Source organism: Aureobasidium melanogenum, assembly GCF_000721775.1.
Source record: "Aureobasidium melanogenum CBS 110374 unplaced genomic scaffold scaffold_17, whole genome shotgun sequence".
Taxonomy (NCBI): domain Eukaryota; kingdom Fungi; phylum Ascomycota; class Dothideomycetes; order Dothideales; family Saccotheciaceae; genus Aureobasidium; species Aureobasidium melanogenum.
Genome location: NW_024470069.1, coordinates 76,059 through 99,184, shown reverse-complemented (window position 1 = coordinate 99,184; position 23,126 = coordinate 76,059). Strand labels below are relative to the sequence as shown.

The 23,126-nt window shown below is 49.7% G+C and overlaps 10 protein-coding genes across 10 annotated transcripts; 7 read left to right on the top strand and 3 right to left on the bottom strand.

Moving 5' to 3' along the window:
- Nucleotides 1–346: 346 nt before the first annotated feature.
- M437DRAFT_76839 (SPRY-domain-containing protein) lies at nt 347–2,680 on the top strand (the record flags this gene model as incomplete). The annotated part of the gene is made up of 6 exons (XM_041026694.1): nt 347–1,032; nt 1,085–1,305; nt 1,355–1,482; nt 1,531–1,774; nt 1,830–2,498; nt 2,550–2,680. The coding sequence occupies 6 exons, from the start codon at nt 347–349 to the stop codon at nt 2,678–2,680; spliced, it is 2,079 nt and encodes a 692-aa protein (XP_040877894.1).
- Nucleotides 2,681–3,359: 679 nt separating this feature from the next.
- On the top strand, nt 3,360–4,897 carry M437DRAFT_67654 (uncharacterized protein; the record flags this gene model as incomplete). The annotated part of the gene is made up of 4 exons (XM_041024978.1): nt 3,360–4,009; nt 4,096–4,371; nt 4,439–4,759; nt 4,819–4,897. 4 exons carry the CDS (start codon nt 3,360–3,362, stop codon nt 4,895–4,897), a joined length of 1,326 nt encoding a protein of 441 aa, XP_040877893.1.
- Nucleotides 4,898–5,234: 337 nt separating this feature from the next.
- M437DRAFT_9821 (WD40 repeat-like protein) lies at nt 5,235–6,340 on the bottom strand (the record flags this gene model as incomplete). The annotated part of the gene is made up of 5 exons (XM_041029117.1): nt 5,235–5,285; nt 5,339–5,459; nt 5,515–5,925; nt 5,972–6,074; nt 6,139–6,340. Coding segments are annotated over 5 exons (888 nt in total), but the record flags the coding sequence as incomplete, so codon positions are not given.
- Nucleotides 6,341–7,213: 873 nt separating this feature from the next.
- M437DRAFT_53014 (uncharacterized protein) lies at nt 7,214–7,537 on the top strand (the record flags this gene model as incomplete). The annotated part of the gene is made up of 1 exon (XM_041022459.1): nt 7,214–7,537. The coding sequence occupies one exon, from the start codon at nt 7,214–7,216 to the stop codon at nt 7,535–7,537; it is 324 nt and encodes a 107-aa protein (XP_040877891.1).
- Nucleotides 7,538–11,641: 4,104 nt separating this feature from the next.
- Nucleotides 11,642–12,274, top strand: M437DRAFT_52937 (uncharacterized protein; the record flags this gene model as incomplete). The annotated part of the gene is made up of 3 exons (XM_041022445.1): nt 11,642–11,973; nt 12,038–12,142; nt 12,193–12,274. The coding sequence occupies 3 exons, from the start codon at nt 11,642–11,644 to the stop codon at nt 12,272–12,274; spliced, it is 519 nt and encodes a 172-aa protein (XP_040877890.1).
- An 874-nt stretch (nt 12,275–13,148) lies between these two features.
- Nucleotides 13,149–14,405, top strand: M437DRAFT_76835 (uncharacterized protein; the record flags this gene model as incomplete). Its single annotated transcript, XM_041026693.1, has 3 exons — nt 13,149–13,178; nt 13,321–13,688; nt 13,739–14,405. 3 exons carry the CDS (start codon nt 13,149–13,151, stop codon nt 14,403–14,405), a joined length of 1,065 nt encoding a protein of 354 aa, XP_040877889.1.
- A 451-nt stretch (nt 14,406–14,856) lies between these two features.
- Nucleotides 14,857–17,035, top strand: M437DRAFT_76834 (molecular chaperone; the record flags this gene model as incomplete). Its single annotated transcript, XM_041026692.1, has 3 exons — nt 14,857–14,971; nt 15,025–16,803; nt 16,869–17,035. 3 exons carry the CDS (start codon nt 14,857–14,859, stop codon nt 17,033–17,035), a joined length of 2,061 nt encoding a protein of 686 aa, XP_040877888.1.
- Nucleotides 17,036–17,241: 206 nt separating this feature from the next.
- M437DRAFT_76833 (uncharacterized protein) lies at nt 17,242–18,468 on the bottom strand (the record flags this gene model as incomplete). The annotated part of the gene is made up of 1 exon (XM_041026691.1): nt 17,242–18,468. The coding sequence occupies one exon, from the start codon at nt 18,466–18,468 to the stop codon at nt 17,242–17,244; it is 1,227 nt and encodes a 408-aa protein (XP_040877887.1).
- A 962-nt stretch (nt 18,469–19,430) lies between these two features.
- On the top strand, nt 19,431–20,855 carry M437DRAFT_53328 (MFS transporter, MCP family, solute carrier family 16, member 10; the record flags this gene model as incomplete). The annotated part of the gene is made up of 1 exon (XM_041022510.1): nt 19,431–20,855. The coding sequence occupies one exon, from the start codon at nt 19,431–19,433 to the stop codon at nt 20,853–20,855; it is 1,425 nt and encodes a 474-aa protein (XP_040877886.1).
- Nucleotides 20,856–21,099: 244 nt separating this feature from the next.
- Nucleotides 21,100–22,412, bottom strand: M437DRAFT_67650 (NAD(P)-binding protein; the record flags this gene model as incomplete). Its single annotated transcript, XM_041024977.1, has 4 exons — nt 21,100–21,737; nt 21,806–22,154; nt 22,218–22,300; nt 22,361–22,412. The coding sequence occupies 4 exons, from the start codon at nt 22,410–22,412 to the stop codon at nt 21,100–21,102; spliced, it is 1,122 nt and encodes a 373-aa protein (XP_040877885.1).
- Between the last annotated feature and the right edge of the window lie 714 nt (nt 22,413–23,126).

Here is a 23,126-nt window from a genome sequence, read left to right as displayed (position 1 = left end):
AGCTCCTTGGCATTTTGGCGGAGACTCTGGCAGCGTCATCGGCAGCGCGCTTGTACGGGACTCATTGGGCATTGTCAAGCTGTATCTTCCAACAAGAGAGGCATTGATCTCTCCTTCTTCCGACTTGAGACACACGGCCGAAAGAGCTGCACCAGGATTCATAGACATTTGTGTAATACGTTGTGCATCCAACCAGATCAGAGTGGTGGACAGAATGCTAGCAGGAGCGTCATGATTGCTCGCTCTATCTTTCTACCTTGATCATCCTCGACAGCTGCTGCAACCCCAAGACCCCGTTCTGGCACTGCCCGACCTCGACGTGCCCTTTACTGCCTCGCACTCCATTATGAGCGATCCTTACCCGCATTCTCAATCTTATCGTCGCCTGAACCAACCTTTCACATCGTCATCGTCGTACGCTTCGGTCGCTGCTGGCGCGGGCTCCCACTCGTCGACCGCCCGTTTCGGCGCCCTCTCACACCTTCTCCACCCTGAAGACGACCCTCCTACCCGCAGCAACATGGCCTCAACCAAGTCTCAAGACTTGTGGTCTACCAGACCTTATCTCTCCACCAAGGTCCCTGACCAGGACTCCCCGCCATCGCCCCCGCTATTCATTCGCCCTTCCTACCTTCGCAACTCGCGTCACCTCGAGAGGCTCGAAAAACACCACAACCTAGAACTCGCAGACTTTGAAGAATTGCGACGACATCCCCAGGCTGCCTCGTCGTCTCAGGATCTCTCTGCCAACATCGGCAGTGCCACAATTCACAGATCGAGGAAGGATATCATTCAAGATTATATTGCTCGCAACCCTCTCAGGAATGGCGGCCCAAAGAAATTGCCTACCTCGTGGAGCGACATAGACAAGTGGCCTGGACTCGAGTTATCGGCAGGAGGTACCGAGGTCAAATTCACTGGCTCTACCAAGACCAGCGATGAGGCTGCCGCTATACGCAGTGATCACCCCATGCCGAAAGAGGTGGGCATATACTACTTTGAGGTCACTGTGTTGTCCCGAGGGAAAGAAGGGTATGTTGTCTCTACCACTTTCGCTCACAACATGCTGATCGTCATCTTCTAGTCTGATAGGTATCGGTTTTTCTGGTCCTAAGGCTAGTCTCAATCGCTTGCCAGGATGGGAGCCTGAGTCATGGGCATATCATGGCGACGACGGCTTCAGCTTCTCTTGCACTGCTAGTGGCAAGCCATATGGTCCCAAGTTTGCTGCTTGGGACGTCGTGGGTTGTGGTGTCAACTTCGAGACAGGCAGCGCCTTTTTCACCAAGAATGGTGTCTTCTTAGGTGCGTAATATCCCTCGTTCTATTGTCCAGTGCTAACATATTGCATCAGGCGAAGCTTTTCACAACGTGAGGGGTGACAAATTATACCCATCCGTGGGTATGAAAAAGAATAACGAACATCTTCGAGTAAACTTCGGTGATGCTCCGTTCGTGTTTGATATCGACTCTCTGATCGAGGTACGTCTCCTTCTGCATCCCAACGACATTTTTGCTGACCAGGCCCAGAATCAAAGAAACAGAGTGAAAGCAGACATCAACAAGACATCAGCAGACACATTAGAAACTGCTCGTGATGAGACAATGTTGGTGCAGGAGCTTGTGGCGCAATACCTCGCTCATGATGGCTATGTCGAGACTGCTCGAGCCTTTAACCGCGAAGTTCGAGATGAGCGAAAACCATTGAACATGGACTCTGATGGCGTGGAATTGTTCGATCCTTCACAAGATCTCCATGCCATTCAGCGACAAAGTACGTGCTCTCGATTCTCATCCAATACAGGCCTCTGTTGCTGACAAGTTTCCAGGTATACGTTCAGCCATCCTGGAAGGAGAAATCGACAAGGCCTTGAAATACATAAGCACATACTACCCTCATGTTCTGGAGCGGGAAGAGAACAGAGATGTCTACTTCAAGCTTCGTTGTCGGAAGTTTATCGAGATGATCTGTCGAGTTAACGACCTTTCGACCAAGGACCCATTGCAGATCGCACCCAAAGCAGCTGGCAAGCTACCTTCAAAACTGGCCGAATCCAATGGCACGACATTTGATCAACAAATGGAGCTCGATGACCAACTACACCGAGAATCACACGCGCCAATTATCCCGCCAATGCCCGTTCCATCGCCTTTCAACCCCGGCCTCCGCTTCGGTGACGGTGCTAATGGCGACAGTACGAACGGTGACGGCGCGAACGGTGATGATGGGAAAGACGACAAAATGGATACAGGGCCCGACAATTATCAGCTGATGTCCTCGTCCACGGATAGCGAGCAACTACTTGTGGACGCACTCGAGTTTGGTCAAGAGCTAAAGGCTGAATTTAACGATGATCCTCGCCCTGATGTGAAAAAAGCCCTAGACGACACCTTTGCTCTGATCGCTTACCAAGATGCTCGAGAGTCTGTTGTAGGTGGGCTGATGGAAGGCAAGGGTCGGGTAGAGATTGCCGAAGAGGTCAACAGCGCAATACTAGGCAAGTATTCCTCTGTCTCAACGTCGTCAAGACTATACTAACAGACCGCAGTGTCACTCGGCAAGCCATCATCCGCTGCATTAGAAAAGGTCGTGGCGCAAGCTGAAGTCCTGGTAGACATGCTGAGTTCGGAAGGCGGAGCTGGCGCATTTGTCAATGTAAGAAGGGATTGCCTACAATGAGGGCGCGATTGGCGTGAGTGAAACTGCATTGTTCTTTGTTTCTTTCTGATCCGGTTCGGGCGCAAGTCATGGCCATGCATTTGGCTGGAGTTTTAGGAGACGGAGCGGATTTCTGTTTTTCTTTCTCAGAGGAGTCTTACGGCATGCTCTTTGGCCTTTTTTTCTGTACATGTCAGGACATAACACACAGCTCCGATTCAATCAACCCATTCATCTCCATTTGAGTATGACCCTCCCTAGCTTTCGACCATCTCATCGTTATCTTATCTGTCTCGGGGTGACCTATTGAATTCAGACCTGTATTGATGCTTTCGGCCTATCGACCGAAGTTGACGAAGCTAGGTATCGGCCTATCGATCGCGCCTTCCAGTAACCGAGAAGATATCAATTCGAAAGTCATAGCAAGCCCCCCAAACACCAACTTTCCACGTGCGCAAAATAACTCAAAACTTGGGATATTAAGAAAAGCGACTCACAAAGCACAGTATACAGGGACATCTTGACTCATCCTTATGAGTCGTCTATGCTGAAAAGTATATATTAAGGCGATGGATCCCTGCTCTGATGAACCTCTCTTCTCTTCAAATACCACTGACATAGTCAAAGAGAACCTACCTGCTCAACTGACTATATCAACGAAACCTACCACAACAACACTTCTCGTCAACTGCCTTTCACGATGAAGTTGCTAGCCTTGCTCCTCGTCACAATCAGCTTCGGTCTTCTGGCCGCAGCCAACCCAGATCCTGATGCCTGTGGCGATCCAGTCATGCCTCGACCCGTCGACAAAATTTCGTGTGGCGATTTCTTGAGCGATCTCGGGTGTAAATGGGACAGCGACTTCATCAGTTGTGTCCAAAGATGTCGTCGTGAGAAGGGTCTGGACAGACTGATCTACCACAATCACCGTTACTACGATATTACAGTCGAGGAGTATGATAGGATCATGGCTGCTGAGGAAAAGGCCGCTGCTTGTAGGAGTAAGACTGCTCTTAAGACCAAGACTACGAAGAAGGCTGATGCTTCTTCTACTGGCAAGAAAACTGGTGCTTCCACCACTAGCAAGAAATCTGGATTCAAGACTGTTACCAGAACTATTACTCATGTTGCTCGTTGGCCTACTGAGCTTCAGGCTGAGGGTGCTGGTACCAAGACATTTGCTACTGTCTGGAGGAATGGCACTCCCACTGTCGCTTCTAAGACTTCTAACTTGGCCGCCACTCAAACATCTAAGCCCGAAGACGAGGACGAACGCGAGACTCACCATCCACATCTCGATCACTTCTGCCAAAAGACCAGCCAAGTCGCCAAATGCAGAGTCAAATGCGGGTAAGTTTTTGATTGTTTTCTTCAACCTTTTCCATCGTAGCTACCTATTATATTGTTTCTGGGCTAGGCTAACACCCAATCAACAGTATCCACATTCTCGGCGGTTTCCAAAAGTGCATGAAGAAGTGCCATGCCAAGTGTCACAAGAAGCATCCTGTGCACCCTGATGGCGAGATGGTCAAGAGAGATGACAGCACACAGACATTCTCTACTTCTTTCAGAATTACCACTCCCACTGTCACAAAGGCTGTTGAAGCTTCTGCTACTGAAATTGCTGGGCCTAAGGAAGAGCATCACCATCCACGCATCGACCACTACTGCTCGAGTGAACTCCAAATGTACAAGTGCAGACAAAAATGCGCGTAAGTGTTTTTTCGTTACTCTTGCTAGCTATCTTTGAATGTTGACGCTGACATATGCAACTCACAGCCATCATGACTTGATTTTCGGAATTGGAAAGAAAAAGTGCGAGCACAAGTGTCATGAAAAATGTCACAAGAAACATCCTCTTTTCCCGGATGGCGAGGATAAGGGTATGGTAAAGAGAGCTGACGATGACACTGTGCCTGATGACGCTGCTCTGAACCAAGCCATCAACGATGTGATCGATACTGCCATCGACACTATTCGCAACCAAACCTCTGTCATCGCCAACGCCGCCAACTTGAATCTCACAGAGAGATCGGAGGGTCACAAGAGGCCTTACTGTTCAAGCGACAATGTCATAATGGGTTGCAAAGCCTTGGCTCAGTAAGTAAACTCATCCGTGGTTATCCAAAGGTGCATCGGGCTGACTGTGGGCTTATTAGGCTTTGGGCTCCTTCCTACGACAAAATCTACGACAAGTGCATCAAAAGATGTCTTAAAAGACACGGCCCTGACTCATAGGTTACCACCTGATGAATTGCAAAGAGTGATGGACAAGGAAATGAGAAAGGAGATAGGGAATTTGGAATAAGAGGATTGAAGATAGAGGAATACATAATGAAACAGGGATAGGCAATGATATGCAGACAGAAAAGAGACAGAAGTCTGGGCAGACAACACAGAAGCTGCTCAACTATAGAGACTAGAAGAACAGAGTTCGCAATCCCCTTTGCTTTTTATAGGTTTGTAAATACTTCTAGTATGGGTTAAATCTATCCTTCTTCTTCTTGTCCTTGCGCTTTTTCTTTTTGTCAATGTCCATGGCGTCCGCTGATGCTGCCTGTGGTTGTGCTTCTTGTGCCCATAGGCGGACTTGGCCGTCCTCGCCACAGGTGATGACTCGTTGGTTCTGTGATCATGAGTCAGTTTCGCAACCTTCAAGAGTTATAGAATATGACATACATGGTTGTCGATAAGGAAGTCGCGAACGATTTCGTCTCCATGAGCTCCAGGAAACTCCATCGTGCCAGTCATATCGAATGACCAGCTAGGGTTTAGTGGAACCAGAGTAAGGCGAGACGAACTGTAAAAACATATCAGCAACGATCTTTCGAAAGTTTCGCCATACTAGAACTCACGTGGTGTCTCCAGCAGCAATATAAGCTGAGGGCGAGTTGGGGAAAACGTCAACGACATAACTACTCTTCAACTGTTCTCTGACATCTCCAAATGCAGTTACGGGCAGAGTGGCATCTTCGGCGTCAGTAGGATTGCTCAAGGTATACACTGAGAGCTGTTCATCTGTGCTGACGGCGTAAACTTCTTCAGCATTCAGGAAACCAGCACAGTGCACAGCACCGTAATGGTTCAGCACTTGAACCAGAGCATCATCTTCATCCGAGATCGTTGTATCGAATAGTGATACTAGACCATCGGTAGATCCCGAAAGCAAGGTGTTTTGTTGTGTTGGGTGGAAAGCAATTTGGGTGACTGTATCGGTGTGACTCTCGGTATATGCCTGCAGTGGCTTGGAAGTATTCCGTGTGTCCCTGAAAGTTCTCAGTAAGACTTCATCGTGAAGAATGATGGACCTACCACAAAAGCACGCTAACATCACCCAATCCTTCCTTGGTACTTTCGGTGCCTGCAGCAACGAATGTGTCACGGCAAGCCAACGCAGAGATACCGGCTCCGCGAGCTGAATAGAATCAGTCATCGTGCTGTAGGAGCTAGGCAGCAACAAATGGAAGAAGAGAACTTACGGTCAGCCATCTTCACTCCAGCAGATTTTGCCCTCTCATCCCAGCATCTGACTGTGCCATCTCTCCCCGCCGTCACCAGCCCTTTGCCATCCGACGTCGCTTTCAAACATGTGATTCCCTCGTGAGCCTTAGAAACGGTATGCACAAGCGAGAGGTTCGTAGGATCGAAGTAGCGAAGCGAATCATCGGATGTGATGGCAGCACAAGATGTCGCTAAGCGAGCCAATGAGTAGATGTACGTGTCGCTAGGCAGCGAGAGTCCTGAAGAAGCCAGTTGTTTTGCAGTGGCGGGCGACATCTTTGTCGTTTGTTTCTGATTCTTGTGAGATATTGAATCTATAAAGTCGATTTTTTGGTCGGAGATGCTTTGGAGAAGTCGGGCCGACGAAAATCCTAGGATTGATGGAAAGTGCACCCTGCCCTTTTTTCTCCCTACAACTACTTTGTCTTTGCGAGACAACCACGACCTCTCATGCTCTCAGTCTTCCTGTCTCAGTATCCATGTTCGACACGTGAATGTGTCAAACCACGGAAACAGCAATCGTATAGTATGACTCGACGAGTAAGGAAGGCAGCAGAGATGGCGTTACTACCTGCTTCCATCGCCATGAACGATGATGACAAACAAACGCCATGACTACCACTGACCGGTACTCCCAAAAAGATGACTCTACAAATGGTATACCCAGGCAGCAGCTCGATACAAACATCCCAAGACCATCGTCTTGGTTGGAGAAATCGCCAGAACACTCTTAGGTGGTCTGTGCGGAACCCCAGAGAAGACTCCAGACTCTGGAGGAATGAGTCACTGCACTGGCGTGCTATCTCGCGACGTCTTGCGAAAAGTGGTTTGTTGCGGTTGGTTGCGGCCCAAAGGTTCTCTAGGCTTCCATACAGGTGGCGATCAGCGACTTCGGGATGACTGGAACAACATTTCCTCTAGGAAAAATGATATGTATAAGACTCAGGTAGTAGTCATGAGTAGTAGACCTATCCTTTCTTTTTGAACCTCTACCTTTTTCTTTTCTTCTTCTTTTCCTCGTATCACACCTCTTACCTCGATCGATATTTGAGAATGGGCAAACTACACAATAGACGTCGAACCAGACTGAGAGCGAACAAGAGAACTCACCATCAAGCCCTCGCTATGCCACCTCTTTCTACTCCACTCATGCCTGTTCAAAGTGTGTTCGACGACAATATGACTTTCGCTTACCAGCAATCTGCCTTTTGCAATTCGAAATACAACAGCCTCCCCTACCACTCGAGCGAGCAGCACGGAACCAGGCACACACAATACTATGGTGCCGAGGAGGGCGACGAGTCTGGAGACCTCTGCCCTCTGATGCTTCAGGTTGTCCTGGACCTCTTTGATGGAGTCGACTACGAAGACCCATGAACAATTCACAGGCATGAAATCTTGAGCCACTCAATTTTTGGACCCAACCCGTTTTTCATATGAAAAGGACCACGCAAGGAAGATCCATGCAATCGAAGCACAGTCAAGCTGAGAGAACAGAGGCATGACCGCGACGTTGCAAGAAGGACGTCTGCATGTCACATGGAAAACCTCACGGGCGACAACCGACCGATGCTAAAACCGTTTCCCATGTCACGAGTCTGCTCAGCATCACGAGTTCTGACTCTCCAAGCTCGGACTCGAAAAGGCTCCCAGCAAGGAGGCTGAGGTGCTAAAGATGCCGAACTTGCAAGTCGTACGACAACTGGGTCTTTGCCACCAGCGATATGTCTGCCTAAAGGCTGCTTACCGTTTGCCACTGCTGGACATGACAATGACACCTTCTTGGTTGGATGACCCACTTTGTCAGTCGTTACGATGTTGCATTCACCAAGATCTTCAGTGTGATCTCTCAGAGCATGACGCGTCGATGATATGGCCTACCTACAGTGTGTTCTGAGGAAATGCTGTTGTCATGCAACAATAGTGAAGAATAGATGTATCTACGTTGACGGGATGCCCGGCAGATTTGTTTCGGCGGTTTACCTTGTTGCTGTGGGAATGACCCTGTTCTCAAATAAGAGATCAACCAGCAAGTCTGGTAGACCATACCACTTGCGATATATGCTGGTGCAGGGAGGATTCTCGCAACGTTAATGGATTAATGTCTTGATGATGGATGATGATGATTATGAGCGAAGTCCTGATGCCCCTATACTATATCGGTATAAATAGAACAGAGTTTGTTTTATGATGGGTTCGCTTTGACTGTTGTTGTCATCAGCAATAACCACTCACTCAATCATCCTTGCCATCTTGCGTGTTGTGTATCAGTCAAAAGATTGTTAATGAACCTTGGTCATCCGCGGCATGAGTATTACGGCAATAATATCGCGAGTGCATCATTCGTGGTTCCGAGGTTCCGATTTTGTAATTTGACAACTGAACAGCCACACCAAGAATGGAAGCTTTACATGGAACTTGCTCCGAGGGAATAGAAACGAAAGTAGATGTGTACGCGTCGCTTGCCATTTCAGGATTTCCTCATCCCCAGGAAAGACGATCTGGATCCCGGATGAGGTTCAGGGGCTATTCAAGGAAAGGGAGATTTGATCGTGACACCGGTGATTTCGGGTTTCGCTCGTGCAGAGAACTGCGCCATTGCACATGACGAAAAAAGCTGGGGTATGCAATTTGCGGGCTGTTATTGTTGTTTGCTAAAGATGCAAGCTCCATACCATGCCACTTGCTCTCTTGCACGTAGGTCATTCCGCGGGCTTTGCGATCTTGCGATAATGTTGTTCCTCACACATCCTGGATATTTTCGTAGCGATATTTGTCTCCTGAGCTGAAGCTGTGATAAACATGTTGCTTACAGTGCGGCTTTGGTCCGCATATACAACAGCGCAATTGTACACGGTCCCCGTCACGGAGACATTTTCCTGGGGGAGGCTTGCTTCAGCCACATCTGGATCGCACGGGAGCCCTGGCGCTGCTTGTGCTTTGGCGGCGGTTCAGCTGTACGATCGTTCCATGATGGTCTTTCTGTCAATGTCAGGCCGCCAACATCAAATATATAGATCTCGATGGAGGCATTTGAAAGTTGGCATGGTAAAAACGGCGGATGGCGGTATTCTCGCGTTCAAGGAAACGTTGGAACTTGTGTATCACCAAGTTTGCGGTCGTCGCTTGATGTTCGGTCCGAGGAAGCACAAGAGCTGAATTTGCGGTTGCTTCGGCTGACCACTGAAAACAGCTCGGAGCTGAAGCCGCTACTTCCAAATAGCGGTATTGAACAATGAGTAGCATACTTCATCGATGTCGACATTATCTTGCGAGATCCCGCCCCAATAAGGCGCAATCGTCGTAGCTGAAGCGGCTAGATGCCCGTGGGGGAACACTTCAAGCAGAGTATTGTAAGGGATGGTTTGCGCCGTGTCACTGCAGTGGGTGATCTTGCCGTAGACCTTGCTCTCGTCTTAACCGGACGAAAGTTTGACCACACCTAAAACATGTCCTCGTCTATGACGACTACCACCATCGTTCTTTGGTCAAAGTGTGGCAGCTCAGTATTCAGAGAATTTAGGCAAGGCATGGCAGAATGGAGAGACTCAAAGCCACTGTCGCAAGTCTGTCTCGGTTGCCAACCCTGAGACCGCCGATTGAAAAACATGGCAACCGTTTCTGAATCCGGACTTGAACGGTCAAGCCGGGTACGGCGCGCACGCGTTTCCATGACATCTTATCGTGCTTGCTTGGCCGTTTTGACGTTCTGGAATATTGCCTTGAAAGTCGTCCTGTTGTCTCGACGACTGGGAAATTGGAAAGAGGTGGCCACGATCTATTCAATCACGTGTAGGGCTCACTCAAATGGACATGACCCTGAGCAGAGGACCAAGATGCAGCTCCTGACTTGGTATTGAAGCTCGGCTACAAAGCCCGGTTTTGAGTTTACCCTATGTCCTCATGAACGTCGTTCGCTTCTTGCAAAGATGATGATCAGCAAAGAGGGGTGAGAAAGTTTTTCTGCGGACAGGCAGCTCCGAAGTGGTGGAGCGGCGGTGAAAAGAGACAAGGAGAATTGACATTTGAGTCATGTCTACAGGCTCTTACTTCGGCGCGAAACGGAATCGGGCGGCGGAAACGCGGAGCGCAACAAGACCAAAACGAAGCCTTATGAGGACTGATCGACATACAAACCTGAACGACGAACGTGGTTGCAGATGAGGTTGTGACAGACAACGAAATGGAAGCTTGGCACACGTCTGACAAGATGTGAGGAGAGTTCGATGGAATTGATGCGTGATATCCAAAAAAAAAGGTTGTCGGAAAGGAACGCGAAGACGGCGTTCGAGGAAGCGCCGTTGGTGGAAGAGCGTTGACGGGGCTTTTCTGAGAGAGAGGGTCACCTTCCAACAATCGAGTGAAACAGCAGACGTAGTCACGTAGTAGCCAAGGAGCAGAGTTGATTGAACCAATCTCGCGACTCGCATGTGTCAATATCTGTAAGAAGCAGAGAGGGTACAGCCAAGCCGGCAGCACACATCGGGTCCGTAAAGAGTGGAGTTGATTGAACGAGGGCAAGGTGGTAGACGGTCCGAGAGGACTCAGTATCTGCGGGTCAGCGACAGAAATCAAGGACGATCCTGTGTCGTGGCCCTTTGTTCACGCGGACGATTTGAGGCAAAGTCATGACATTTCTATGGCACAAATTCAGGTTCAGATGAACCCTGGATAGAGGATAGGCAAGGCCGCGGGGAGCATGAATCAGCCGGCGGCAGGTTGGGGGCACTGTGTTGCAATGGGGTGTGGTCAGGGAGGGCAGATCTTTATCGGATGCTACTGCACAGGATGGCAGATCAGCATGACAAGGCCTGTAAGCTCTGGCGCTTCCTGCTTGCGCGACCAACACAGGGGAGCGGGTCGCGTTATACAGAGTTGCCGGTGTGCGAGTACGGTATTGACAATTGCAGACTCTAGAGCACGCCCGGCAGGGGATTCCAAATTTCTCAGCTGACTGGGGCCGTTGATTGTGTTCATCTGACAGGGCCAGATGGACTGGATGGAGCTGGCTCGCAGGCAGGGAGAGATGGGATTTGAGGCTAAGGGCTCACGGACCCGCATATATGACGACGGGTCTTGTTCGCAGTAGCCGAGCTTGGGCGCTCATCGCTCTTGGTCCCGCGACTCGTCCAATTGTCTTTTCAACGAAGCATCTGCTTTTGACAGTTCCACTTCCTTTTCCTTGCTCACTCTTCGGCCTCTACCGACTGCCAGCTGAGCCTCCTTCTCTCCGCCGCCTTGCACATCAATACTTCTCCCGACTACATCCCTCAAGGAAGACATGGTGTTTCACGCGCTACGAATCTCCTCTTAGCGCCGACCTCTCCGAAATCCGCCATCTCACTCATCTAATCAAACACTACACACCGCTGTAAACACCACCACTACTGCTCATCGTCACTTGTGTCATCTCGATCCATTGTCTGCACTTTGTCGTACAAGTCAGACATCATCTACTACAAACGACCCTTCCACCACAATATGACATCGCTTGCATACGCACAATACACTGTCGACTCTGCTCCCATCGAGGCTCTAAGTGAACCTCCTTCAAACCACTCTATCTCCCCACCTCTTTCAACTACGTCATCCGACAACGATATACCTACTCGCGGTCGCTTAGACGCCACCAGACCTAAACTTGGAAGTCGTAAAAGCAGCGGCACCATGATTATCCCTAGAGACAGCCCGCGTGTCGAGATGGCACCTGGCGAAGAAGAATACGAGCCTGATGATGTTCGAAGCATGAGCCCCAGACGAACGAGCGAAGTCATCGAGAAGCTGGGCGAGGATGCTCGACGGAATCTCATCGAGTATGTCGCAAATCCGGAACCTTGTACAAGCTTAGTATCGCCATGCTAACAATGCGTTCCTCAGGCAAGCACAAGCACTCAGAGCAAGTCTCATGGCAATTGTCGACCGTGTCGAAGCTGTCAAGATTGAGCACGAAAAGCTCGAAGGCGGCAACAAATTCCTCCAATCGTGAGTACTCTTCGCTACATACATCTCTGCCTTTGCTAATATTCCATCAGGTACATTGGCGAATTAATACAGACCAGCAAAATCACATCAGCGGCTCCACCTAAAAAGGGCAAGAGTCGCAATGTGAAGTAACGACCATGATCTTTCACCTTTTACACACTTGTCTTTCAATTAGCGGCATTCGACACACGGCGTTTCGGCAAATCTGGATTACCATTGGCATGGCAGGGGTTTACTCGAATAGGCAAATGCAGGATCATCGGCGCATGGTTCGGTTTCACGGCGTCCGCCATCGATTTTCGATGTGTTCTCTTCACTATTATTATCATTATTGCTGCATTTCGAAGATACCAAGGACCAAGCAAGGGTTCAGAGCTGGCAAGGTGTGCACATGATGCACACCATTCGAGACATGCCAAAAAGAGCCCAAAGGCCGGCCATTCCTCGCATGACTTTTTATTAACTTCTTGTATCATCAAATTCCAAGACATTCTTAATACCCACGCAGACGTTCTGATTCCTTTTCGGATGTTTACGAGTACTCTCCCCCTGATCGTGATCAGAGACCATCTTGTCTGCACACCCAGTGCGACTATTGAGAGTTACATAGAGACGAAGGATGTAGGTGGGTCCACCCACCTAGTTTCTAGAGCATTACCGAAATGGGCGATGGACGATTAGGTTCAGGAGGTCAGGAGCGACTCCGCGAGTGGTTCTGCAAGCTACAATAGGCGTGTTCAGCCAGCCCACGCTGACTCTTCAGCCTCACAGAGCCCCACGAACTTGACAGCGCTTGGTTATGGAAGCGTTGCCAAGGCCCAGAGAGGAGTGCTCGATAGGGGCGACGGTTTGACGAAAACCGATTGCTGAAAGATGTGCTTGTGTCCGTTTGCTCTGTGCTGTGTCGCGCAAACAGGGAAGGAAAGATCCATCACAAAGTTGTTGACTTTCTTTTCTACTTCTCAAGTCGAGGGCGGAAAACACACGTCTTGGATCGTTCGTAAGCATGCCGCAAGCACGGACGATGGCTGCACGCGTGGGAGCTCAGGGTAAGCAACTCGATTATCATTTTCTGTGTCGAGACTTTGTATCACACAGCATTGCTGACAGCAAAATGCAGTATTTGACCCAGCAGAGTAATGCTGCTTCTGCGACATGTCGACTAATCACATGAATAGTGTCGCCTATTGGCTCTGGTCGTCCTCATCTCATTAGGGGTAATAACTTTGCTGCAATCGCTGCAGAGAACCCCTAGCATACATGATATTCCACTTTCAATCCGCGGACACAGATTTGGAAGTTCTTCAGGACCGAAACGCTCTCCGTCAATTCGCATCAAGAAGGTATCGGCACTTTTCGGCGAACCGAATTATCTTTATGAAGCTGCTCTTGCGACCCACGAACGGCACAATGCCTTGCATGGATATCAGATGCAGGTACTACGAGAACGTATCCATGCAAGCTTTTTGGCCAAGCCAGCGTATCTGATGTCTGTTCTCGTTGAAGAATTGGCCAAGCCGTGGGATGAGCGTGCGCAGTGGCTGGCGTAAGTTGTTTCGGCTTTCCTGACCAGAGAGTATGGACTGACTTGAGCAGCTGGGTTGATCCGGACACACTCGTGTTGAATCAGCAAATTCCGCTGGAGCTCTTCATGCCCCCTCCGGATGAGGAGATCAACTTGATCGCAACTCATGACGATGATGGCTACTTCAACGGCGGTGTTTTCTTCTTGAAGGTCGATAGCTGGTCTCTGGAGTTTTTGATACAAGTGCTTGCAGTGCCTCTTACAGACAGGAAGCATCACGTCTCACTGAACAAGGATCACGCGGCCCTTGAACAAATCATGGAGAACCAAAGATTCCGCAGCAGGGTAACTTACCAGCCTAGACTCTGGTACAACGCCTTCGATTACAACAAGACGTACGAAGGTGAATCTGGAAACCTGATGGTGCATCTTCTCGACCTCGGCGGAGACAAATGGGCTAGGATGGACAAGTACCTGGGCAACGTGACAAGCAAAGTCAACCCGCATGAAGTGCCGCTTGAGCAGACGACGTATGAGAAGCAAGTTCAGAGTTTCTGGAAGAGAATGGCAGATTCACGTAAGATTCTCAAGGAAGCAAAGTTAAAGGAAAAGGGTCACGATGGCATTAAGGAAGCAGCGAGAAGATTGAAATTCGCATTGGATTTTGAGACGGACAATGAGGTGGTGATCAGAGGAGCATACGATTCGTTGCTCAAGGCTTTGTACGAGAACAAGTAAGGGGCTGGTCTTTTGGTGGTGATGTAATTCCCTAGAGCGCAGGCGTAACGGAAGGAGAGTGTTGAAGCAGACAAAGATACCCAATCGAGAGACATGATTCTGGAGCCTTGAATACGAACGACTGTGTAAACGGTGTGAGTCTTAGATGGACAGGAATGAGATACATGGAGGGTGATGGAAGGTGATGGGCGCCAAGGATGATGCGGGCGTTGGTGAGTTTCGAAGTTGGCAAGAAGACACGAATCGCAATTGCATGTGCTCTGCTGTCTCCAGCTGCGAATCACCTCTAAGAACCCTCCTTTATTTTTCCTATAAACTCGACCTGGTCAGGACGCAGCGCGTTTGACCCCGGATCTCGACTACTTTCTTTTTCGTGCTGTCAACCAGCAATACCAAGTTCGCAGCTTGGCCGACTCGGACCCGAATACAGTAGCAAGGCGCCGCCGCCGCCATGTCGACCGAATACAACTATGACGAGCAGGGCCAGTTCTTCCCCTTCTTCTTTGTCACAGTAGCTGGTCTGGTCACGCTACCAGTGACATACTCTCTTCTCAAACCCAGCAAAGGTGCGCCTCAATTCAAATCCCCAAATCTAGCCAGCTACTTATTGAGTATTCAGACCTTGAAAACACAGCGACGCGAATCGAGTCGTCCTACACGCCCGAACATGCAGACCTCATCGACGGACACAGGAGACGGCAAAAGAGGAGGGAGCGCAAGATCAAGCGAATGATTGTGGCTGGTCTCGGATGGACCACAATTGCTCTGATGGTCTACCTTATGGCAGTGACACAACGCAGCGCACCCAAGATCTGGGATCCATATGAGATTCTGGGCATCCCAATGTCATCAACCGAGAAGCAAATCCAGAGTCGCTACCGCCGATTGTCAGTCACCATGCATCCGGACAAGGCCGTGCCTGACCCGGCAAAGAACGAGACCGTCGATACTGTCAATGAGCGCTGGGTCGAGGTTATCAAGGCCTACAAAGCCCTCACGGATGAGGATGTGCGCAGGAACTTTATCGAATACGGAAACCCAGACGGCAAGCAGAGCACCAGCTTCGGCATTGCTCTGCCTCAATTCTTGATCACCGAGGGCAACGGAAAGTACATTTTGCTCGTCTACGGCGCTCTGTTGGGTATCCTGCTGCCATACTTTGTGGGCAGCTGGTGGTACGGATCGCAAAAGGTTACACGCGAGAAGATTTTGGTCAGCAGTGCTGGCAACATGTTCAAGGAGTTCTCGGAGCGCATCGACGACCACGGTGTTGTCAACTTGCTCAGCTCGGGTACCGAGTTTGAGGCGCTGCTTCACGGCCACAAGGCTGATGCTGGAACTGGACAGCTCGAGAAGCGTCTGCTTCAAGAGGGTCGCGTTTTGACTGAGAAGGACCGTCACTTCTTGCAGGACATGGATGACACTGTGCGTCGCAAGACTCTTGCACTACTCTGGGCTTACCTAGCTCGCGTTGAGCTTGACGACCAGACTCTGAACGACGAAAAATACCAGCTCGCCCCTACCGCTCTCACACTGAACGAGGCTTTTGTTTCTGTCTGTCTCGCCTATGGCTTTACCAACCCCGTCCTCGCATCCTACCGCACCTCGCAGAACCTGATCCAAGCCGTTGCTCCCGAATCGCCTCCTCTTCTACAACTTCCTCACTTCAACGAGAAGGTCGTCAAGGCTCTCGAAGACCAACTCGACCAACGCAGCCACCTGACCATCCAATCCTTTATGAACTTCCCCGACGCTCGTCGTCGTGAACTCGCAACTTCTGCCGGTCTCTCCAAGGCTCAGCTCGACACTGCCATCAGCGTTGCCTCTCAGCTTCCCCGTCTGGTCATCGAGCGTACTTTCTTCAAGGTTACTGGCGAGAAGCACATTATCCCCAACTCTCTTGTCCAATTTGTCGTCAAGGCCCGCTTCATCCCTCCTGGTACCCGTAACATCCCCGACGTCCACCCTTCAGACCTCGAAGACATTGACCCCGACGAGACCGACACCAAAGCCAACTCGCGACCCGACCCTGCCGAGCAGAAGCAACACCAACCTCCTCTCGCACATGCCCCTCACTTCTCTCGCGACCACTCTCCCCGCTGGCACCTGTTCCTCGCCGACGCGCGACAAGGAAAGGTTGCCGTGCCGCCCTTCACCTTTACCACTTTCGACAAGCCCATCCTCGATGAGTCTGGCAAGCCCACGTTCAACGTCCAGACTTTGAAGATGCAGTTCCAAGCACCGCCCCAACCCGCCCACTACAAGTTCCAGATGCACCTTGCGTGCGACAGCTACATTGGCTTCGACGACAAGAGAGATGTGATTCTCTCTGTTGAGGACCCGAGTTCGATCGAGGAGGCTGAGTGGGAGGATGAGGATATCTCAGAGCCTGAAGAGGGTAAGTTTTTCACCCTGTCTTTACTATACCATTGCGTGATCTTGATGCTAATGTTTGTCAAACAGACTCGATTGCAGGACAAATGGCTACTCTGCGCGGCGGACCTACCAAGAAGACCACAAGCCCAAAGATCAAGCAGGCCAATGACGATAGTGATGAAGAGAGTGGAACAGACGAGGAGGAAGAGACGGAGAGTGAGACGGATACCGACACTGATACCGATGAAGAGTAGAAGAGGACAAAACGGTGCATTGTGTACTCGTGTGTGTTTCTATCTTGATAGCATTATTTCTCCAACCAACCCTTCTGAATGGTGGTTGTTTCTCTGTTCTTTCTAGCTTTTGCCTTCAAAACACAATCATGGCTTGTCCGCAATTTTGCAACAATTTCAATGATCATGAACATTCGATTGGGGAGACTTGACTTTCAAGTCATAGATCAAGTAACCCTGACCCCCAAGCCAACACTCCCCGTCCTGAAACACTCTACCCCTCCACTACCCAAACATTCTTCGAGGATCCACTCAAACCTCGCTCCATAGAACGCCTTCCACTTTTTGGTCTTGCCAGGCAGCACACCATTCCACTCGCCTCTAGCTCTCTTGGCTCTACTCTGCGCGTCTTCCAACGGTATCCCTCCATCCCACCTCTCCCTCAACATTTCCCTCGTGCTTTCTTTGTACTTTGGAGATGATTTTGTGAGGAGAGAGAAGAGGTGTGTCCGTGCTTCTGTTACGAGACGGAGATATGCTCCTGTGTATGGAAGGGAGAATGTCAGGGTTTGTGGTTGTTGAGAGGGAGATTTTGGGGTTGAGGGTGTGAGGTTTAGTCCTTTGCCGCCGCCGCCGTTGAGGTGAACTGCAGAGGCTCCTCCCGTGGCTGCTAGGGTTCCTGTTGCTGCTGTGGACCATGAGTTTGCTAGTGATGAGGAGCCTGGAGAAGATGCCTGGCCGGGAAGCGAGAAAAGGTCGCCGCTGAGTACACTTGTAGACGTCATAAATCCAGCTGCTATGAGTTCTTGAACTTCTTCTGGCTGGAATAGGCTTGCTGGTACGGTGTATGAGGACGTATTCTCTTCCAGCACTTTTGCATATTTCTGTTTTAGTTGTTGAGATAGAGCTGAGTGTTGTTGTATGGTATTTATCCAATCCTCGACTAGGATGACACCTTCGCCAATTGCAAAACCACCTTTTCCTCTTCCTGGTATGTTTATCTTCTTGACGGTGCCGGAGTGGATCAGGGTTGCTAGTTGGCGCTCAGTCGCTGTGGTCGAGGTAGAGACTGCGTGTAGATGTGCTATTGAGACTATTGGCGGCATGTTCTTTCGAAAGTTGAGGACTTCGGCTATTCGTGTGCTGTTCATACCCGCTGCTCTTTCTGGTATGTCGGTCCATGTGTGCTGTTGAATGTGTCGAATGAGGCTAACCACATCTTGTGGTACTTTCGGTGGCGGTAATGTCGTAACAATGCCAGTGTTGTCTAGAGGTTGCTCGCTACTGGGGTTTGCCTCGGACTGACTTCTCTTGACCCCAGCTTGCGGTGTGGTCGCGGCTTTCCGTCGCGGATGATTGCCAAAGGGTGAAGAAGCCGAGCGGAGTAGTTGAATAGGCGATTTTTTGGGTCGCGATTGTAGTGGCTTTGGTACACCAGTCGCACTGAAAGACATGACGACGGTGTGGAATTGTAGGCAACTGCGCTGTACAGTGTCTGCTGAGATAAGTAATGGAATGTCTGCCTTGTGGCAAGAGAAGTACACGTGATCACATGAGCAGGCGAAGTGAGAAAAAGAGGTATACTTAGTTCTGAACAGGCAGACGACTGTGATAGACAGGTCCAAAACTTGTGAAGAAGGAACTACTGAGCGCCTACATGGTACGCGAAGATGTTTGGACGCACTTGCTTTGACTTCGTGAAGGGGAACGGAAGGAGAAAGCGCGAAGTGAACTTGCTCGGGATCGACAAACGTGGCTGCCGAGAGACTTGGTCCTGCAGCTACTTGCTAACCACCACTCGTTCCTTCTCTGACCACTTCCTCCTTCTTGGAAACCAAAGAAGGAACTTGAGATTCGCAACAGATACCAGAATGAAGTAGAGAAGTTGTTCGTCCGATCGAGGTTGCCTCGATCGCCATATCTCACCTAATCGGCCAGACACGTGGAACTGGGTCACAAACCTACCTTCCATACCTGGACAACTGAAAAAAATATTCTTCTGGATATCGGCATTCTGGACTTGGCTGCTTGACCATCAACAGACTCTTTCCACACGGATGTCTTCCGACCCAAGATTCGTTATCAGTTGACAATGAGAGCCTCACGTCGGGTAAAGGCCCGTGAATACCCGCATTTCTTATCGTGAATTTTTTTATTTTGTGCACGCCCTACAACACAGACACTTCACGCCCAACCCCCAAACACGCCTTGCGCCCTAGGGAGTCTGTATCAAAGTCTTTTCTCGATCATGGGAGCATGTTTGGTCGCGATGGACAAAACCCCTGCTTGTCCCAGGGTTATTCTATGTAGGAGTCTATATTTTGAAATACAACAACTTTTCTTCCCAGGCCTGAACACTTGATCCGCTTGCCACAGTTCCATAACAAACATGTCTCAACTCGACGAGAAGAAGACAATGCGAGAAACCGTCTACGAGGAGACTGAGAAGAGTTCCGCCTCTTCAAGTCCGGATCTCACACCAACACCTTCGTCATGGTCAGAGAAGAGCATACGAGAGCCTCTCGAGGAGGTGATATTCGAGCCAGATACATGCCCACAATCTACAGATCTGGAAAGAACACCGACAAACGTTCTCAACAGGATTGCATCACGAGTAACAACGCATTCTCTCAAGGAACCTGGCCCACCACCCGACGGCGGCTTCAAGGCATGGTTGCAATGCGCTATGGCATGGCTTGTCGTCTTCAACACTTGGGGGTTCTGCAATAGTTTTGGAACCTTCCAGACGTACTACACTCAAATCCTTGGAGAGACGCCTGCAACCATATCATGGATCGGTTCAATACAAGTGTGGGTGCTGTTCTTCCTTGGGACCTTTGCTGGCCGTGCGATGGATGCTGGATACTTTGTGCCTACCTTCGCTGTGGGTACCGTTTTTCAGCTTGTGGGCATCTTCATGACATCTCTATCCACGAAGTACTGGCAGCTTTTCCTCGCCCAGGGTGTGTGTACTGGCATTGGTTCTGGAATTCTGTTCACGCCTTCCATGGCACTGCTCAGTACCTACTTCTCCAGTCACAAAGGTCTTGCTGTGGCGCTGGCAACTACTGGTAACTCTGCCGGTGGTGCTCTGTATCCTCTCATCGCTCGTCAGCTTCTGCCTCAGATAGGTTTTGGGTGGACCATTCGCGTGTTGGGCTTGATCAACCTCGTCTTTTTGTGCACTGCTGGTCTTGCTATGAAGCCTAGACTCCCACCTCGCAAATCTGGACCTTTGGTCGACTTTTCTGCTTTCAAGGAGATTGATTATATGCTTGTCAGCATTGGCCTGTGCTTCCACATGTCGAGCTTGTACTTTACGAATTGGTACATTGCGTCCTACGGCCGCGATATGCTCGGCTTCTCCTACTCAAACTCTGTCATTCTCCTAATCATTCTCAATGGTGTGGGCATTCCCGCTCGTGTCCTGGCAGGTCATGTCGCAGATCGCTACCTGGGTGCTCTGAACACTCTTGTCCCCGTTCTGCTCTACGTCAACATCCTTGCCTTCTGCTGGATGGGTGTCTCTTCCCAAACCTCACTTTACGTCTTTGTCTCTTTCTACGGACTTGGTCTAGCAGCCTTCCAATCCCTGATCCCTACCACCATCGCAAGAATGACCAAGGACATTAGCAAAGTCGGCACCAGAATGGGTATGGTGTTTACCTTTTTGTCGTTCGCTTCATTGGTTGGTCCGCCCATTGGCGGTGCTTTGCTCTCAGCAGGTAGTGGATCTTACATTTATGCTCAAGCTTGGTCTGGCGCTTCGGCTGCTATTGGAACTGCTCTTGTTGTTGGTGCGAGAGTTTATGCTTTTGGCTGGGCAAAGGTCAAGTGCTAGAGCCATGGTTCTTGTTCTGTTTTAGAGGATCTCAAAAGTTTTGGAGTCTTTTTAGGCCTAATGAAAATGAAAAATGAAGCATATAGAATACATGATAGAAATAGATGAATAATGAGTATCTTTTAATGTCCTAAGACTGGAACATTCCAGAACCACGATGCAACGTGTTTACACTCTCTCGAGTGCCTGTTGTGGTGAAATGTTGGGACGTTCATATCTTTCGTTTTCTAAAACTATGTGAGAACTACTTGCTGCTCTCAGCATACTTTGCGTACATCAAGTCATACAACTTGAGTTCGTTGATGGCATCCTCAGCACTAGTCTTGATCTCCTTGCCATTGACCAAGCAATCATGCATATCCAGGAACTCGGAAGCAAATGCGTCTTCAAACGTGCTGATAATCTCTCTTGTCTGGACTTCGCCAGCATCATTGACTTCCTGGACTTTGACCATGACAGGTTTTTGCGTCTTGATGTAGGGCGAGTCGTAGAAGATGGTGACGCGCTTGTTTTCGCCATAGACAGCCAAGTGGGCATCAAACTCTGGCACACCATCGATTCCCGATTCGTAGGTTACGAAGAAAGGATCTTTTGAGCCTGACTTGTTGCGGCATTTGAAGATGGCGGAGTAGAAAGGTTCGTTGACGGTAACGGCAGTGACATCCTCGGGGAAGCCGAGAGATTCTCTCATGAGAGATATGTCGTGGCTTCCCAAGCTACCTAGGAAGCGGGCATACTTTACCTGCTCTGGGGTTGGTTCTTTGCCAAAGGCTTCTTTGAGGAGAGCGTCTACTCTTCTGTTACGCTCTTCTCCTGCCGAGGGAGGGAAGTCGGTGTTCTTGACAGGGAAAGTGCCTGATTGCGATGTGAACTTGCCGTTTGCTGTCGAACTATTAGTAAAGCTACGTCCGGATGAACAAAGCCGTTCGAGACAGATGAATCTGACTTACGTCCCGAGAAGTCACGAGATCTGGCATAGAGAATCTTCGGTATGGAGTCAAGTTCGCGCTTGAAGGCTTCTGTGAAGGTGCGGCTGTGGCGACGCATGTATCCCACCCATACGCGGCCTCTGGACTTCTTCTCAGCGTCGATTATACGCTGAGCGGATTGCATTGACAGGGTGATGGGCTTCTCGATGAACACGTTCTTCTGAGCCTCCAGAGCCGCAACGGCGTAGGGCTCGTGAAACTCATCAGAGACGGATATGAAGACGATGTCTACATCCGCACTGCTGAAGATATCCTTTGGATCCGTGGTCGCCTTAGGAATGTGGTACTTTGCGGCGCAATGCTCTGCATTCTTGAAGGATGATGCTTGTCAGCCATGCCGTTGGATTATAGCGGTGGCTAAACATATGCAAACCTTTTTGGACAGATCGCAGATTGCAGTGATATCGTAAAGATGTGAGAGCTGGCATAGTGTAGGAAGATGGATGATTTGAGTTACTGATATTCACATGTCAACATCAAGAGCTCTTTCCATATCATGTTCCTTCCACTGCATACCTTCGCCAGCACCAATGATACCAATGCGCAAACGTTGTGATGAATCAGCCATGTTTTGTAGTATACTGAACTTCGAGTCGGGTTCTTGCCTGCAAGACGACCGTTGTAAAAGTGTTCAAAGAAAATGTGTTTCTCGGTCACATTGTGTTGAGTTCTTGCCAGGAAGATGCGGGTCACTGACGTAGCTATGTGTTGCCAGGGTCGCGAGTCATGCTGGGCTGCCTCCTTGAACGTTCTTATATCGAATGGAAACGGCATCTAGATTTCTTTAGCCATTGTGTATTCGTACGAGTGAGCCCTAAGGAGGATTTGCGGCCCGGCATGAAAGGAAGCCATATCGAAAGAGCTATAGCTTCGAAAGAGCGATGGACTGGAAGTGTGCTACAGTGCTTTCGGATCTTGACCAGGACTTTTGGCCTCAATGTCATCCAGTGATGTGTGATGATAATGATGCCAAGCATAAGATCAGGATCAAGACAAACATCTTCGTTCGCTGTGACGCTTGTCTTCTCACAGATCACTGGAGTAGTTCTATGTCCTTTCCATCTGCAGGAAGAGTCACATTCGCATTTCGGCGTGTCACCAGAGGAGCTTTTGATGAGAAAGCCATGCGACAAATCTGGCAAGGCCTTCCGGACGGGTATTCCTTCAAGACAAACGTTGTGCCTTCCTACAGTCTCGACCAAGCCGCTGCACCTAGCATTGTCTCTGCCCTACGCTGCAAATGGCCGAACGACTCATGAATATAGTTACACGGGTCAAACAC